This window comes from Emydura macquarii, unplaced genomic scaffold, assembly GCF_026122565.2.
Source record: "Emydura macquarii macquarii isolate MOO-44397 ecotype Brisbane River unplaced genomic scaffold, CSIRO-AGI_Emac_v2 contig_1230, whole genome shotgun sequence".
Taxonomy (NCBI): Eukaryota; Metazoa; Chordata; order Testudines; family Chelidae; genus Emydura; species Emydura macquarii.
Genome location: NW_027131367.1, coordinates 23488377 through 23507021, shown reverse-complemented (window position 1 = coordinate 23507021; position 18645 = coordinate 23488377). Strand labels below are relative to the sequence as shown.

The window sequence follows — 18645 nt, the reverse complement described above, 5'->3', positions numbered from 1 at the left end:
GAGCGGAAAAAGGAAAAAAAGGGGAAAAATGGGGGGGAGTGCAGGTCAAGGAAGGAGGAAGAAGGGACAGAAGATAGGGACAAAAAGTGCAGGGGAGGGAAAAATCAACCATCCAAACAACAACAAAGCCCCTCAGAAAAACTGAAAGACATGAACATTTTCTAACAGGAAAATATTTGATAACAATTTTCAAAATACAATTTAAATAAACAATTTTTTCGTGAAAATCTTTCCAATTTCCAACCAGAGCTTGTCATTACCCTTGTCAGGGATGGAGCGTTGATGGTGCTGAGTGGTGATCCCTGTATGCATTGGAGGCAAAATTCAGTGAAACTAGCACAAAGCCTTTCAAGCGCACCGAAGGCTCAAGTTTTCAAAGGATCCCCAGTGAATTACACGCCCAGAAGTGTTTAAGTGAGTATGGTGCTCAAGAATGAGAATTGGGTTCCTAACGACTTTGTCTTCTTTGAATATCCCAGCTTCTGGCCTATTCAGAGTCAGTGCCTGACTTGACCTTATTTGTGCTATCCGTGCTGGGTAAATGTCGCTCTGAGGAGGATGGTGCTAGCTGGAAATGTCCTGAGACAGCTGACAAAGTGAAAGGGCCTGAGGTCATAACACGATAGAATATTAGAATTGGAAGGGACCGTAGGAGGTCATCTAGTGCAACCCCCTGTGCAAAGCAGGACCAACACTAACTCACACATGATATTTCACACAAGTCACATGTAATTAATCTGCGGGAAGGACCCAGGTGTGCATGAGGGGGTAAGAATATCACACTAGCAAATGTAATAAAAATGAAAAAAAATGACTTAACCTTTCTAACATCTTTTTTGCTGATCTTCCATCTGTTGGAAAAAGATTTTAATTGAGGTTTGTTTACCCTCACCGAAAAGAGATCCAAGCAGGTAATTGGGCAGTTTTCAAACTTTATTTCTGCAGAGGTTAGATACTTCCCAGCAAGTGGTCAGTGTGAGACCCCGAAGGCATACTTTTTTCCATATTTATACAAACATAGACAAAGAAATTACATATGCATACATTTTTAATGCTTATAGGTACATTTAAATTATTACTATTGCTATTGGCCTACTTCTTCTAAAGGTATGCATAACAGAAAACATGTTAACAAAAGATTTCAGCTTATCTATCAGGGTTGCCTGGTCTCTCTCTCAAGGCTATATAACTAGTTGGAACCAGTTGGGGCTATCTCCTTGCTTCTTCTAGGAACTCTTTTTTTGACCCTGGTACAAGATAAGCACTGTAAAAACAAAAGAGGAGGGGGCGAGTGATCTCAACAGAAAGCAGAACACTAAAAAGAACTAAAATGGAGTAACTGTGGTCAAGCAGACAATTATTTTCCTTCACATCTCACTATTTTTTTCTTGTTTGCATTCGTGGACTGTATTTTTCCTAATACTATTTAATAGGCATCCTGCCCGAGCTGGAAATAACACCACCAGTGTAGACATAGTGTAAAAATAACGTAACTTTCATGTCTTCAAACTATCTACCGCTCCCCTTACATTAGTGTTATGGTGTCCCTGGTTGGGCCATCTGGGGAACTGATCATCAGACCCCTGGATCTAAAAGCACATGTGTCAACTGATTGAACTAAAGTACCGGTCTTGCCAGCTCGGAAGCAGTAGCGGCTTGGTAAACCTCTCTGTATGGTCTAGCTCCTAGGTGGTGGCAAAGAGGCACGCTGTATTAAAACTAAGATCTGCATGACCACTTTGTATATATAAACATATCCCTACAATAAATCTGCGTGGTAAGGAAGTATTATTGTCCACATACTACAGAAGGTGGGATTTTCAAGGCTACCTGTAGGGGCTCAACTATTTTTAATTTCTAACGGGAACTGTGCAGTCAACCCTTACGGAAATTGATTTCCCCTCAGAGCACCCACAGTCTCAAGCATGGGTGTGAATTGAGTTTATAGTTCACATATTTTCATGCAATGCATTAAACACAGGAACAACCCTGCACTCACTTTGGTAGCCTTTCTACTGACTCGTATGCATGTGTGTCATTTTATGCCTACATTCAATGTGACTACTCATGTGTTAAGCTAATGAGGTGCAGAAGTGTTTTTCACTAGTACAGCGGGAAAACAATGGGGTCGGCATTTTCAGTTAGGATCTGATGCTGCATTTTCCTCTCTGCACCCACTTGAGACCTCCCAGGATGGACTAGCTATTGCAATACTGATTCACCTAAGGTTACAATTGTAATTAAAACTGCTGTTTACTCTATCTTCAAAACAAAACTATTAGCTCTCCAACTCAGGAATTCTCATGACTCTCAAAAGCATCCAGGGAGAATTTGCTGCCTACTACAAATATCACATAATTAGATAGAAGGAGAGGTTACTTTTTTATGTATTGGATACCAGACAGAATGATACTTGCGGCCAACAGTTTCAGATCCATCCTCTTCATTCTCTCTTTCCATATGCAATTCTTATGGAAAGAACAGGAAAACATCAGGAAGCAAAGGTGACAGATAACTATCCCAAATCATTCCTGAACTGGTGAATCTGATCAGGGCTTTTATGGTGCATTTCTACAAAGAAAGCACAGGCCACATTCTTATCTCATTTGCATTGTTGCAAAAAGGAATTGCCTCCATTGGCTTTAGTGGATTTAAGTTGGATAAGAATCTGGCCAGGTATGAGTGGAAGTTAATGTACTGACAGTTCTTAATTTTACTTGATACTGATAAGTGATGTCTATTTCTAGATGATGGTGATTAATTTATTTGCATGTAACTAACTAGGATCTAGGGGCTTATTTTCAGACGGGATCTGTACTACAGCTGCTGGAAAAAGGGGACAAATTTACTTTGAAAACTTTGGCAAACAATTCATCCTGATTTTTTCTTTGTCCAAATAATTGTAATTCAGAAAACTTCAACCAGCGGTAGTAAGAGTGCATGACTCCAGTTGAAGTAATTGGTATCAGCATCTCTAAAACCCAGGACCCTACACTACAATTTCCAAAGTGGATGAAGTTTGGAAGTCTCACATCAAGCAAACTTGTGATTACTTCACTGGGAATTTGACTGTAGAAATTGTAAGAAAAAAATGGAGTAACAATTTCAGGCTCTGATCTTTGAGTACTGTGAGTGATTTTTCAAGAAAAGCCTCAAATTTTGCCATCCTTACTCATCTTGAATAGAACATGAAACTAATGGGACTAGTCATAGGGAAGACCAGTCAGTGGATGAAATGATTGGATGAAATGGATGTGCCGATTGTGCAGCAGAAAGCCTATTCATTACAAAAAGTCCCACATGAAATTTAAATGGTGCATAAATGTGTGACAAACATGGCAATTTCCTGCAATCTCCTGGGCAGACCTTAAGTTAAAACCTATTGAACTAAATTAGCTTTGGAATTCATTTTATTAAAAATGCAAATGCTTATGTATTATTATGGGATTGAATGTGACGTCTTGAAGGAGGAGATCTGACAAATGAAAATCTTTGGAAGTGTTAGGAGCTTCAAAGAACTATTTGAAACAGTGTGAACTTTTTAAGTTAAATGGGTTTCCCGGGAAACCTCTATGGAGCGGGATATGCCAATTTAACCCCTCCGGTTATGCAAGGACTCAGCCTTTTGAAGCCTCTCCCTAAGCAAGGGGACTCTTTGTGCCCAGATCAGCTGTTCTATGAGGACAGATCAAAGACACAAAGTGTATAAAGAAGTGACTCCTAGATTCACAGGTGTACTCATTCTGAGCCAAGAACAGAGCCTTCGTTGGAGTTGGGATGGTCTCTCACCAGCTTATTAGAGGCGCGTAGGTTGTTTTGTTTTTCATAAGTTTTCTCTGTAATGCTTTCAGATTGGGAATCAGTGTGCTTGCTTAGAAAGGACTGACTGGTAACTGCACGGTGAACAATTACATTGTTTATGACCTTTGAGGAGGAAAGACAAGGCAGGCCTGCCAAGGCAGTCAGTGTTGTTGGGGAATTCACAATGCATTCAGGGAACTGGGCAGCCTGGAAATACCCCAGTCAAAAGGGAGAGAGATGTGGGTCTCTGACAAAGAGAGATGATGGTTGAGGAACCGGATGCATAAGAGTAGGTGCCCCTACTGGACCACAGACGAGGAATACAGATGCAGTTGCCCTGAATTGTACCAAAGTGCACTTGGCGCCTAATTGTAGAACAGCTCTTGTGCTGGTCTGTGGACAGAAGGTGAATTTCACCAAACTGGAGTAAGGCCAGAATGTAGCTCTCACTGAGGAATGAGTAAAGACAGAGTAAGAACTACAGATTTGTCTCCATAAGACTTATTTCAATTCTCATGTCGTTTTTCTCCAGCTAAATCCTAAATGGCAAAGCTGCTCCTGTGGAACGAAACGTCGGTGACGGAGTTCATACTGCTGGGATTTTCAAAGAGCCACAAAGTACAGCTCCTGCTCTTTGTGTTGTTTTTACTTGTCTACCTCCTAACCCTCGCTGGGAACAGCCTCCTGCTTATCACCGTGTCTGCTGAGCGTAGCCTTCAGACCCCCATGTACTTTTTCCTGGGTAACCTCTCCTTCCTTGAGATCTGCTACACAACCAACATATTCCCCAGGATGTTAGCCAGCTTCGTCGCTGAGGGAAAATCAATCTCTTTCAGTGGCTGTATGGCCCAGTTTTATCTCTTCGGTTCCTTGGGTGGGGCTGAGTGTCTCCTCCTATCCATGATGTCTTACGACCGGTATCTAGCCATATGCAGTCCTCTCCGCTATGCAGCTGTTATGAGCAAGGGCATGTGCCTTTCCCTGGCAGCCGCATCCTGGATCGGTGGCTTTGTGGTCACCTTGGTGACCATTCTGTTCATGTCGAGCTTAACATTCTGCGGCCCCAACGAAATAGATCATTTCTTCTGTGATTTCTCCCCACTCCTGAAGCTGGCCTGCTCTGACACTACCGTCTTTGAAAAGGTTGCCTTCTTCTTCTCTTCCACTCTGACACTGGTGCCTTTCCTTTTAACCATGGTGTCCTATATTTATATCTTATCAGCCATCCTCAAACGCCCTTCCACTGCCAGGTCACAAAAGGCCATTTCCACTTGCTCATCCCATCTTATAGTAGTTACCACATTCTACGGGACTCTGATTGTTATGTACGTGGTACCAGCCGCTGACCACTCCCTAGATCTGAATAAAGTCTTCTCGGTCTTCTATACCATGCTGACCCCCATGGTCAATCCCCTCATATATAGTCTGAGGAACAGAGAAGTGCGTGAAGCCCTGAAAAGGGTGGTAGGTAGAAAATTTGTTTCTTGTTGGAAAGAAAAGAGTGGGAAGATGTGACTGCCCAAAATGGCTTTGTGTCCTTTATTCAGCATTTCATTTTATTAAGCATTTAATTTATGTCCTTTATTAAGCATTTAACTCTATGAAGATAAGGAATATTTCTGTTGGTTATAGCACAGCACTTGGCTGGAGGGTTAGGAAATCTGGACTCTGTTCTTAGATCTTTCACTGACTCACTGTGGGACCTTGGGTATTTCACATATCCTCTCTACGATTCAGTTTCCTCCTCTATAATACTGCCCTGATCCCTTAATAGTTATTTGACACCCGTGACAAAGTGTGGAAATCTTCTTAATGTTTTGTTTGAATGCTGTGTGTGTGACTCAGTTTCCCCTATGTGTCACTCAAGCGTCTAGGTGGTGGGACATGGGTGTGTGATCATTGCAGGGATATGACTGCCATCTGGCTCCCTGGGCACAGACATTTTGTATTCTGGCAACTGGTGGCCAGGGCCCATCCTCCGCAATGAGCCAGCTGGAGGTGTTGGAGAAAAAAAACAAGAAGTGAAGGCCAGGTGACCTGTTTGCCTGGGAAAGAGACAAAGGATAGAGGAGGGGCAACTGGGCATGACTGAAGGTGGGCTGCTGGAAGCAAATTAGTCTCCTTTGGGACTCATGGGGGAGCAGCCAGGGCTCTGAATAACCAAAGATGGATTTGCTGAGTTCCTGGGCTAACAGGGACTTTTCTATGCTGTGTCCCCATCGACTAATAAACCCTTCTGTTTTACAATGCTGGCTGAGAGTCACTGCTTCCTGCAAAGGTGCGGGTGCCTAGCCCCTCTCAAAAAGGGTGGGTAAGGCTTCCTCAGGTGTCCCATTCATGTTGTAGGCCCAAAACTTGATTCTGTTATATTGATTCTATATGAAATACCCTTATTCTTTTGGTACGTGACAAAGTCCACAGCAGTCTCTGTGGGGCTTTGCATTTCGGGCGTGTAGGGCGATCTGTTCATTATTGATGAGGTTGTTTTGAAACCACCATCCGTTTGTCTGAAATTAACATCTGATCATTGATTATCCCATTTGTAAAGTTACCAAATATCATCCTGTGAAACTGTTGCTATTGTTGAAGTACACGTGTTTTAAGAGAACTGCTGAAAGTAACATCAGCAAATGTTCTGAAACAGAAAGATTCAATGTTGGAGGAGGATGTTTTGTAATAGTAGTGAATGGTTTAGATAAAGAGAAATGATATTGTTTCTGAAGGACACTTGTATCTTCCAGTTACAAGTTTTAAGTAAATGTTTCAGAGATTAGGGTGTGAATAGACAAATGAGTGATGTGTGTATGTGAGACCAGAGAGTGATGGGAAAAGGCTCCAGCCTCGGATGTTCAACGGAGTGAAGATAACAACTTTTACAACCCAGATGGCCAAAGACTGTCCATCCTGATGACCCTGGGATCCACCTTGAAGGACAAAAACAAGATGAACTTTGAAAAATAACAACAATTGTCATGCTTGCAAAACATGGGTGATTAATAATCACACCAGGATGCAGATGCAGCATGACGAAGAAGAACCCATAGAAAGGCATAAGAGCTCACCCCTATAAAAGGGGGCAAAAAGATGAGGACTTTGGGTTCGGTTCTACAATCATCCTCCAGGAGCATTGGTATGCACCAGCAGACCCCTTCTCCCTGCCTTGTGCCTTAGCCACCTGGCCAGTGGACTAACATGAACAACTAAGGCTGGTAACTATACTCCATCTTGGTAGAACTTTGTGTGGGTGTCAGAGTGTGCAGGCAATCACTTTTTGAAATCTTTGTATTCACAATAAATTTGGCATACTGCCTTGTCCCACTGAATAAGATCCTGTTGTTTATTTTACAAGATGGACTCACTGCAGGAGCTCATGGTGTGAACAGGGGAGCTAAACTCTCTGAAGTCTAACCCAAGGAGATGCTGAAACCAAGGAAGCTTGACCTTAGTGGGATTGTAAACCTAGGGGTCGTCAGACTACCAGAGGGTCCTATCTGAACTTCACTCTGAGTGGTTCCAAAGCACCAAGGCTGTGCACTCCGTGACAACACCACATCTTAGTAATCTTAGTAATACAGATATCTATCTATCTATCTACCTATCCCCCGTTCCCCTCAAAGTATCATTAAAAGTGACATGTCAGTTTCAATATGTCTGTAAAGGACCTTGCAAAATTTGTAGGCAAGAAAAAGAAGAAGGTGATGATGATGATGATGTGGACAAATTGGATAGAGTCCAGAGGAGGGCAATAAAAATTGTTAGGGGGCTGGAGCACAGGACTTATGAAGAGAGCCTGAAGGAAGTGTGCTTGTTTAGTCTGCAGAAGAGAAGAGTGAGGGGGGATTTGATAGCAGCCTTTAGCTACCTGAAAGGGGGTTCCAGGGAGGATGAAGCTAGGCTGTTCTCAGTGGTGGCAGATGACAGAACAAGGAGCAATGGTCTCAAATTGCAGTGGGTGAGGTCTAGGTTGGATATTAGGAAAAGGTTTTTCACTAGGAGGGTGGTGAAGCACTGGAATGGGTTTCCTAGAGAGGTGGTGGAATCTCCATCCTTAGAGGTTTTTAAGATGTGGGTTGACAAAGCCCTTGTTAGGATGATTTAGTTGGAGTTGGTCCTGCTTTAAGCAGGGGATTGGACTAGCTGATCTCCTGAAGTCCCTTCCAACCCGCATCTTCTATGATTCTATGAAATGGTAGCACATTCTGCACCGACATCTCACGACCCTGATTTTCCCAAGGAAATATACAGTTCTGTTGGCACTGAACCATCTTACAGCCGTTTGACATCTGAAACTTGTGCCATGTGTGCCAGGTCTCCTATGACACTGGGCATCTTGTTCTCTCTGGCTGAAATAAACCCCTCAAGAGAAGAGCTGGCTGTACAGTGCTTGGCACACTGTGGCCTCTAGGTGGTGATATTGTAATAAGAAAGTCATGAAGAAGGATGGAAACATAAAAGCCCTTTAGCTTTTGAGTCTAGTCTAGTGTCAGCCCCTTATTGAGTATTTGCACAGCAGTGTTGTCTTGACAGCTTCTTACTGTAATATAAATAAATCAGTCTGAATGTGGGGCAGTCACACAGGGCCAGCCTAACTAAACCAGCAGTGCTTTACTGCCTTGTGCGTTGCCTGGATATGTAAATGGCCTGGGTTAGCTATAGTGCAGGCCAGATCCCCAGCTGGCGTGGATCAGCAAGTCAAGAGAAGGACACTAATTGACACCAGCTGAGGATCTGAGCCCTTGCTGCATGAGGTCCAATCTCAGTACATAATTAGATGTGTTTTTATAGTCTTCTAGGTTAGTGACTCACAGATTTGCCTGAACGGACGCTGGAGTGTTGGGAGGCAAAACTGATTCATGAGATGCTATTGCTCATTCCCTTATACAGTTACCCCAGAATAAAGATGATGGGGAACCACCAGTCTCACAATGAAGAACCACTCCTTTGGATAGTTACATCCAGACTCTCGGCTGGCGAAAGGTTCTATAGCTCCACTGACTTCATAGACTCATAGACGCTAAGGTCAAAAGGTCCCAATATGATCATCTAGTCTGACCTCCTGCCAACAACACAGGCCACAGTCGCCCGCCGCCGCCGTCACTCCACCCACTCCTGTAATAGACCCCTGGCCTATGATCTAGTCTGAGCACAACGCAGGCCATTATTAAAGACCCCTCCTCAAATCAAATCATGGTTTAAAGACTTTAAGGGACAATGAATCCACCAGCAAGTAAGCCATGCCCGATGCTACAGAGGAAGGTGAAAAAAACCCAGAGCCTTTGGCAATCTGCCCTGGGGGAATATTCCTTCCTGATGCCAAATATGGTGATCAGGTAAACCCTGAGCATGTGGGCAAGACTCATCAGCCAGACACCCATGAACGAATTATCTGTAAAAACTCAGAACCAGTCCCATCTAACATCCCATCAAAGGCCATTGGCATATCTAGCATCAGTAGTCAAAGATCAGTCAATTTCCAAACTACACTGTCCCATCATACCATCCCCGCCATACATTTATCAAGCTTAGTTTTGAAGCCAACTGCTCCCCTGTGGAAGGCTGTTCTAGAACTTCACTCCCCTGATTGTTAGAAACCTGCATCTAATTTCAAGTCTAAACTTCCTGATGGCCAGTTTATATCCATTAATTCTTGTGTCCACATTGGTGCTGAACTTAAATAATTCCTCTTCCTCCCTGGTATTTATCCCTCTGATGTGTTAATAGAGAGCAATCATGTCTGCTCTCAGCCTTCTTTTGGTTTACGCTAAAGAAGCCAACCTCTTTGAGTTCCCTCTCATAAGGCAGGTTTTCCATTCCTCGGATCATCCTGCTAGCCCTTCTCGCACCTGTTCCAGTTTGAGTTCATCTTTCTTAAACCTGAAGGATCAGAACTGCACACACTATTTCAGGTGAGGTCTCATCAGGGCCTTGTATAATGGTACTAACACTTCCGTATCTCAACTGGAAACAGCTCATCTGATGCATCCAAGGACTGCATTAGCTTTTCTCATGGCCACATCACATTGGCAGCTCATAGTCATCCTGTGATCAACCAATACTTCATCTGAGATGGGTGCTTACATCACTTGAGGATCACTCTCCACTGATTCGAACAGAGCTACACACATTTACACCAACTCAAAATCTTCCCCATGACATCAATGGAGCTAACCTGATTTACATCGGATGGGGATCTGAACCAGCCACTCTTTAGTGATACAGCAAACTGCTTTTTGAATCACACAACATATACGTCAACTAACATGATCTCAAACATTTTGTTCTCCCCCCACTGCAGTAATTTTAATGCAGTGTCATCACCGGAATTGGTTCACCAATTAGTTTTAACATCTCCTGGGTTTTACATAATGAAAAGTGAATGTAGAGTGGCTGTCCAAAGCCATAATCAGCATGAGGAGGAAATAGAGATCTGAGAGAGTTGCTCAACCATTCTGAACTCATTTCCCACAAATAGAAATGACAACACAAGGTGCGAAACCATGAAAAACCCTGGGTTCATGTACTAGGGACTACATAGAAGCAGAGGGTTAGGGATGCACATGGTGCTACTATACGATATCATCATCCCTGGGAGGCAGCACTGGGTGAGAGGCGGGGAACAGGTGTGTAACAGAGCAGAGGATGGTAAACTCCTCACCTGCCTCTGTTGGCCATGACCTAATGGCCTCTGGCAGAGCAGGTAACAGCTGCATCCTTGATTAGGCTGAGTCAGAACCCTGGCCTAACAAGGGAAAAGGGAACAGATGGTGACCTGGCTCAGGGAGATAAATAGGCCAATGCCAGAGGCCAAAAGGGGCATGGCCAACCGAGGCAGGGGAAGTCTGCAAGACAGGCTGCTGGTGGACCAGGACAAAAGCAGAACCCTGAGCCTCCGAGCTCCTAGAGTGTCTGGGCCAGAAAGTGGGACTGTGTTATGAGCACTGTAAATAAAGGGGCATGGATGATTGCAATGAAAGAAGGCGTGGTGAGTCCTTGGGGGTCAGAGGGAGTGGACCCTGTGGAGGAAAACAGGGGACCTGGCCACCCATCCTGCTTCAGAGTGGCTATACTGTATAATGGGCACTGCGGCAGCAGAGGGTGGGGGTGGGGAAGTGAATATATTTGAAACCGCTGCCTGATGGATGCATGTGTGTGAGATGTATGGGTGCATGTGTGTGTATCCTCTCTGGTCTTTCTAATTGTCTATCTGTCCATCTAACTGTCCACCTAGTTATTTGTCTGGAGAATCATCTGCCAATCCACATAGTTGTCCATCTTGCTCTCTATCTGTCCAGCAAGTTGCCTGTCCATTTTTCCTCCTGCTGCTTCTTGTCCACCCAATTATCTATCCATCTGTCTGACTGCCCATCAACAGTTCTAGAGGGACAAGGTGGGTGAGGTAATATTTTTCATGGGACCAATGTATGTTGGTGAGAGATACAAGCTTTTGCACTTACATGGAGCTCTTCTTCAGATCTGGGAAACTCACCCATATTTCAAGGGACCGTATATTAACTACTTACGCTAAACAATCTCTTCACACTTTGTATCTAGCAGTGACACTGAGTTACTTTCCCAGAGCTGAAGAAACGCTTTGTGCAAGTGTGAAAGATTGACTCTTTCACCAACATATGTTGGTGTAATAAAATATATCACCCAACCCATCTTCTCTCTAATATCCTGGGACCAACAACACTGCAAACATCTACACTTCTGTCAATCTGCCTTGTCATCCAGTCATCATTCATCTGTCTAATCATCTTTTGCCCACTTGTTTAATTGTTACATCAACCTGATCTATCTATCCTATCTATCTATCCATCTATCGCTAATGGGCCCATCTCTGTGGAAAGTGAACTTCAATGGGCAGGTTTGCAGTGTCGTTGGAGCTGTATTGGTTCCGGGATATTAGAAAAAGAAGAATGGTGTGGTAATTGGACCAACTTCTGTTGGTGTAAAAGAGAAGCTTTTGAGCTACTTAATACTTTGCTTCAGTGGGGGATAGTTAATATGACACCAATTTTTTAAAAATGGCTCCAGAGGTGATCCCAGCAATTACAAGCAAATAAGTACAAGGCAGATTGGTTGAAACTATAGTAAAGAACAGAATTATCAGTCACATTGATGATCACGATTTGTTGGGGGAAGAGTCAACATGGATTTTGTAAAGGGAAATCATACCTCACCAATCTATTAGAGTTCTTTGAGGGGGCCAACAAGCATGTGGACAAGGGTAATCCAGTGGATAGAGTGTACTTGGGTTTTCAGAAAGCCTTTGATGAGGTCCCTCAGCAAAAACTTTTGAGCAAATTAGGGAGTGTAGCTGGAAGGTGTGGCCTCCCTTGGAGATTAAGGGTGAGGAAGAGCCAAAACCCCGCTGGGGGGCGGAGCCCAGAAGTACACCACCACCTGACCGGAAGCAGGCAGGCGGGGCTAGGAGTATAAAAGGCGGGCCTGCCCGGTCAGTCAGGATCCAGTGGCGGAGGGAGAAGGACATCTATCCCTTGGCGCCGGGGCCTAGGCCTGCACCCGACCGTTACCTGGAGGAGAGGCTGCCGGAGCTGTCCACTGCCTGGGGCCCTGAAGATGTGGAGGAGCTAACTGAGCCTGGCGAGCTGGAAAAGTCCCCGGGGCCTTGAGACCTGGAGGAGCCACCCGAGCTGCTAACCTGCTGCAAGCCAGAGGAGACCCAGAGCCCTGTGACCTAGAGGAGATGCCCTCCGCAGACAACTCCGAACAGCTCCCGGACCTGCCGTTGAGTGACGAGGCCGAGGGCTTCTGGAACTTCCCTTGAGCAGAGTGCCCCAAGGAGTGACTCAAGGAACCAGGTACTCTTGGGAGATGGTGGGAGGAAGGAGCCCAGGGGCAGCTGACCACAGTCTGGCTGAGCTTACGCTCGCACTGAGTCAGCACGTTTCAGCTGGAGCCCCCCTGACCCAGTGATGGGACACCCCTGTCACTGCCAGAGCACTCTTCCTACCCCAACCTACGGGTGATCGCCTGCTAAGGGCCAGAACCTGTTCCCTGCTGTCTGCCCCACCCTGCCTAAGGGCCAAGGATTTGGAACTGCTTGCTCACCCCTCGGGGGGCTAGAGGCTGTTTTCCCTGCTGCCGGCTGCCCTGTCTGAAGGCTGGACCTTGGCCTAATTCCTCACCCCTCTGGGGGCTGGAGACTGTTCTCATTTGCTTTGCCTGCCCAGCCTAAGGCCTGGGACTCAGAACTGCCTACTCGTCCTGCTAAGGGCCAGAGACTGTTTCCATTGCTGGCCTGCCCTGCATAAGGGTCAGGACCTTGAACTGTGTGCTCATCCTACTAAGGGCCAGAGACTACTTCCCCGTTTGCTTGGCTCGCCCCACCTAAGGGCCAAGGCCTGGAACCGGGGCTCGCCCTAGTAAGGGCCAGAGATTGTCTCCTCTTTATTTGGACTCCCCACAGAGCGCAGAGGCTGGGAGGTGTGGCCTCCCTTGGAGACTGATGGCGAGGGAGGGCCACCGGCCCTGACCCCAACAGGGGTCCTTTACAAGGAGTCATCGGATAAGAGGGAAGGTCCTCTCAAGGAAAAGAAACTGGTTAAAAGACAGGAAATAAGGGTAGGAATAAAAGGTCAGTTTTCACAATGGAGGGAGGTAAATAGCAAGGTCCCTCAGAGATCTGTCCTTGGTTCAGTGCTGTTCAACATATCTGGTTCAATGATCTGGTAAAAGCGGTAAACAGTGAGCTGGCAAAGTTTACAGATGATAGAAAACTACTGAAGATAATTAAATACAAAGCTGATGGCAAAGTGTTACAAAGGGATCTCACAAAACTGGGTGACTTGGTAACAAAACGGTAGATAAATTTCAGTACCGATAAATGTAAATTAACGCACATTGGAAAACATCATCCCAACTGTATGTGCAAAATGGTGGGGTCTAAATTGCCATGTACTGTTCAAGAAAGAGATCTTGGGGTCATCATGGATAGTTCTCTGAAAACATCCCCTGAATGTGCAACAGCAGTCAAAAAAGCTAACACAACCATTAGGAAAGGGACAATAACAATACCACTATGTAAATCCATGGTATGTCCCCACCTTGAATACTGCATGCAGTTTTGGTCTCCCCATTCCAAAAAAGATACAGTAGAATTGGAAAAGGAACAGAGAAGGAGAACAGAAATGATCAGAGGTATGGAACAGCTTCCATATGAGGAGAGATTGAAAAGACTGGGACTTTTCAGCTTGGAAAAGAGACAACTACGGGGGGATATAATAGAGGTCTATAAAATCATGAATGGTGAGGAGAAAGTGAATCAGGAAGTAGCATTTCCCCCAACACATAACACAAGAACCAGGGGTTGCCCAATTCAGTGGATAGGCAGCAGGTTTAAAATGGACAAAAGGAAGTGCTTCTTCACACAGTGCACAGCCAACCTGCGGAACGCGTTGTCAGGGGACGTCGTGAAGGCCAAAAGTATAACTGGTTTCAAAAAATAATTACATATGTTCATGGAGGACAGGGCTATCAATGGCTATTCGCTAAGATGATAAGGGATGCAATCCCATGCTCTGGGTGTCCCTAAGTCTCTGACTGCCAGAAACTTTGACTCAACAACAGGGGATGGATTACTCAATAACTCCTCTGTTCTGTTCATTCCCTCTGGTCCATCTGACACCGGCCACTGTAGGAAGACAGGATACTGGGCTGGATGGAATCATAGAATCATGGAATATTAGAGTTGGAAGGGACCTCAGGAGGTCATCTAGTGCAACCACCTGCTCAAAGCAGGACTAACCTCAGCTATATCATCCCAGCCAGAGCTTTGTCAAGCCTCAGCTTAAAAAACACTAAAGATGGAGATTCCACCACCTCCCTAGGTAACCCATTCCAGTGCTTCACCACCCTCCTAGTGAAAAACATTTTCCTAATGTCCAACCTAGACCTCCCCCAACTGCAACTTGAGACCGTTGCTCCTTGTTCTGTCATCTGCAACCACCGAGAACAGCCTAGCCCCATCCTCCCTGGTAGCCCCTTTCAGGTAGTTAAAGGCTGCTATCAAATCTCCCCTCATTCTTCTCTTTTGCAGACTAAACAAGCCCAGTTCCCTTAGCCTCTCCTCATAAGTCCTGTGCTCCAGCCCCCTAATCATTTTGGTTGCCCTCCACTGGACTCTCTCCAACTTGTCTACATCCTTTTTGTAGTGGGGGGCCCAAAACTGGACACAATACTCTAAATGCGACCTCACCAATGCCGAATAGAGGGGAATAATCACTTCCCACGTCCTGCTGGCAATGCCCCTCCTAATGCAGCCCTATATGCTATTAGCCTTCTTGACAACCAGGGCACACTGCTGACTCATAGCCAGCTTTTTATCCACTGTTACCCCCAGGTCCTTTTCTGCAAAACTGCTGCCTAGCTCGTTGGTCCCCAGTCTATAGCTGTGCATGGGATTCTTCCTTCCTAAGTGGAGGACTCTGCACTTGTCCCTGTTGAACCTCATCAGATTTCTTTTGGCCCAATCCTCCAGTTTGTTTAGGTCACTCTGTATCCCATCCCTACCTTCCAGGGTATCTACCACTCCCCCCAGCTTAGTGTCATCCGCGAACTTGCTGAGGGTGCAATCTACCCTATCCTCCAGATCATTAATGAAGATGTTGAACAAAACCGGCCCCAGGACCGACCCCTGGGGAACTCCGCTTGTGACCATTAGTCTGACCCAGTATGGCCGTTCTTATGTTCATACGTAGGCAGGGGCTGCTGACATTTCACAGTCATGGAAATTAAATTTCCCATTTCAGTCTTATAGAGCTTAAATTCCATTTTAAAATATATCATGCTTTTAGGTAACTGACATATATTCCTCTCACTCCATTTGCAGCTAATTTCACAGTTAAAGCGGGTGGGAATTGGAGCTGAGAAGAGGCTGGAGGTATCTTGGTCCCTGGGGGCTGATCAAAGAGGTGGCAATGAAGTCTGTCCACAGTGTGTGAGACACTTGACTTTAAGTATACAGTTGTTTCGATAGGTCTGATCACAGATCAGCAACATGAAGGAACCCTGATCAATTTCATTTGAAACATGTTAATTTCATTTTATCTTGCTTAGGATAAAAATAATTCTTACATAAAAAATCCTTGTTTCATTATGTGCTCATTAAAACAACCCCCGTTAGCAAGGTATCTACTAAAAAGTAATTTCTCCAATTAGCCAAGATGCAGCCGTGACTTTGTAGAGATTTACAGAAGGACACACAGGTTGTTATAACTTCACTTGCCTTAATCTGCGCTCTGAGAAATGTTACGCTCAGCTGCGACCTGGGTAATACCTAGAGATTCATCAAAGCTCTCAAAGAACTAAAGTCAGTAGCAGAAACAAAGTTACTTGTCATTTTAATGGGTCCCACGGCGGGCCATTAGAATGGAAACGTTCTCGAGAAATGCAGGTCGCAGTGGGAGTCTTATTGGGGCTGATTAGAAAAGAAAGTCAGAGGCATGGATTAAAGTTAGAGAAAGGAAAGGGAGGGTTTGTTTCTATGTCAAGCAGCCCCTGATGTGTAAAGGGAAAGAGGTCATGCCAGTTGTGCCAGCCCCTGTGAAAGGTGATCCTTCATTCACAAATTCCACCAGTCCCTCCAAGTGAGGGAATGCAAGGGAAGGAGGGAATGCCATGAAACTGACATGTAAACAAACCGGAATTCCCACGCGGTTGGCCAAGGCAGCACAGCCCAGGCTCAGCGAGTGAAAGGCAATTCCAGGATTGTAGGCCTCAGTGACGAGATCAGCCAGTGGACCTGGGTCATGACAGGCTTTGCTGTCCCGCCAGCGACCCCAGCTCCGTCCACAGCCTTAACCCACAGCCCATCTCCACCTAATGCTATTAATGTCTGGGTTTACACGCACACACAGGTGCACCTCAGTCCTGACTGTCTAGTGCCCTGGCTGTCACAGCCCGCCCCACAGCTCTGCCAACCCGCAGCCTCCTGCTATCCCAGTCCTGGGCTCCTCCACGCCCCCTAACCTAAAGCTCTGCCAACACCCATTAATCCTGGCTTGTAACCCAGCTTCTGTCCCATACCTGGGCTAACACTCAGAACACACACAGCTCTGCCGCTGCGCTTCAATCCCGACCCACAGACAGCTGCTGTCCTGTCCCACTCCCTCCTCCTCTGCCAGTGCCTTCTCACAAATCGTGTGGTCAGTTGCTTGACCACTCTTTGGTCCGGCATGAAATAGGTTCAAGAGAGCAACTGAGCAACAAGTCAGGTTGATCGCGATGAACTAATAATAACATAGTGCAGGAGAAAGGTTCAATACGATACCAGTCTCTAGGCAGACATCTCGTTGTAGCGCTGTTATATTCACCTTCTGCAGAAGCTGTGCTGTCAAAGTTATACCCCTAAAGCCATCTGTTTATACCCAGCCTGTCTGCAGGTACAGGGTTCTCTGTATGTCATCTGAACTGACATGTCACCAATCCATTTTCTACCTTGTTCCTCTGGTACCACAGTGTAACCCCTCTATCTTTGTTTGAACATGTAATTCAGGTTCAAAGGGCATGAGGGCACCTCCTAGGTTTGTATTAGGCCTAGAACCACCAAATGTCCTGTCATCTTCCATATTCAGTGAATGCAAGGGGTTATGGGATACCTAGCATAAGTGGGCAGGGTTATATCAAAATCATAGGCCAATTTAGGCTCTATAATTGCTGTAATATTTGTGCTTAATGCATACTAAGAGATGTATGGTGCAGAAAATACATATGATGTGCATAGATGTCAGCCACCATGTACTAACCATCAGTGCTGACCTGTGGTCCCCTGATGCTTCATGTCTGGGCTGTCACCCATAGAGCTCGGATGCTTCCTAATCACAGAGTCAGAGTTGGTGCGTGGTTCCTGGACAATGGGACTCTTGTATTCACTGTTAAACACTATCCTTGTGTTAAAGGTGCACTTCTGAGGACCCAATGAAATCAGGAATTTCAGCTGTGAGCTGCCTCAATTATTACAGCTGTCTTGTACTGGGAGTTTCACCAATAAAATAGTTATTTTTTCTTCTGCTGTGATATTTGGTTTCAGCTCCTTCCTCCTCACCCTGGTCTCCTATATTTACATCAGCTCCACCATCCTGCGGATACGCTCCACAGAAAGAAGACACAAAGCCTTCTCCACCTGCAGCTCCCACCTCATTGTGGTGGGTTTATTGTATGTGACAGCTCTTTCCCAGAACACGAAACCCAGCTCAGTCAATTTGCTTGTTCTAAATGAACTCTTCTCCATCCAGTACAGCATTTTGACCCCAATGTTGAACCCCATCATCTACAGCTTGAAAAATAAAGATGTGAAAACAGCTCTGGCAAGAATATTAGGGAAAATTCAAGGATCTCATGCAATGTAACTGTTTATAGGTTTTATCATTTTTAATAAATTATAATATATGTCAAAAGTTGTGAAGGCTGGATTGTCTGGATATTTTGAGTTCATGCAACTGGTTGACACTGGTACACAACTGGCAATCAATTTAGTCTAAATAAAAGCACTATTGTAAACACAGCTTCTGATGCCAAAATCTTTGGTGATGTAAATAAGTGTAGCTCAGTTGTCTTTGATGGAACCGTCTCCCTTTACACCAGTTGAGGATCTGGCTCATTATGTTGATATCCATACTTGATTTATTTCTATTTAAAGCAATATCAGCGTTGGGGTTTGAGTGGAATTGAATTTGAAAATTTATTCAGTGAATACACCCAACACTCGGGATATGGACTGACTTTTCAAAAGGGTTGAGTTTAGTTCGAGTTAAGGGATGCTTGGTAAACCCAAACTTTAGCTTTATTTTTAGCCTAGCTACAACTCAACCTGATAAATAA

At 45.0% G+C, this 18645-nt stretch overlaps 1 protein-coding gene across 1 annotated transcript; it reads left to right on the top strand.

Moving 5' to 3' along the window:
- Positions 1 to 4344: 4344 nt before the first annotated feature.
- Positions 4345 to 5316, top strand: LOC137152932 (olfactory receptor 5P68-like). Its single transcript, XM_067547885.1, has one exon. The coding sequence runs from the start codon at positions 4345 to 4347 to the stop codon at positions 5314 to 5316; it is 972 nt and encodes a 323-aa protein (XP_067403986.1).
- Positions 5317 to 18645: the final 13329 nt, after the last annotated feature.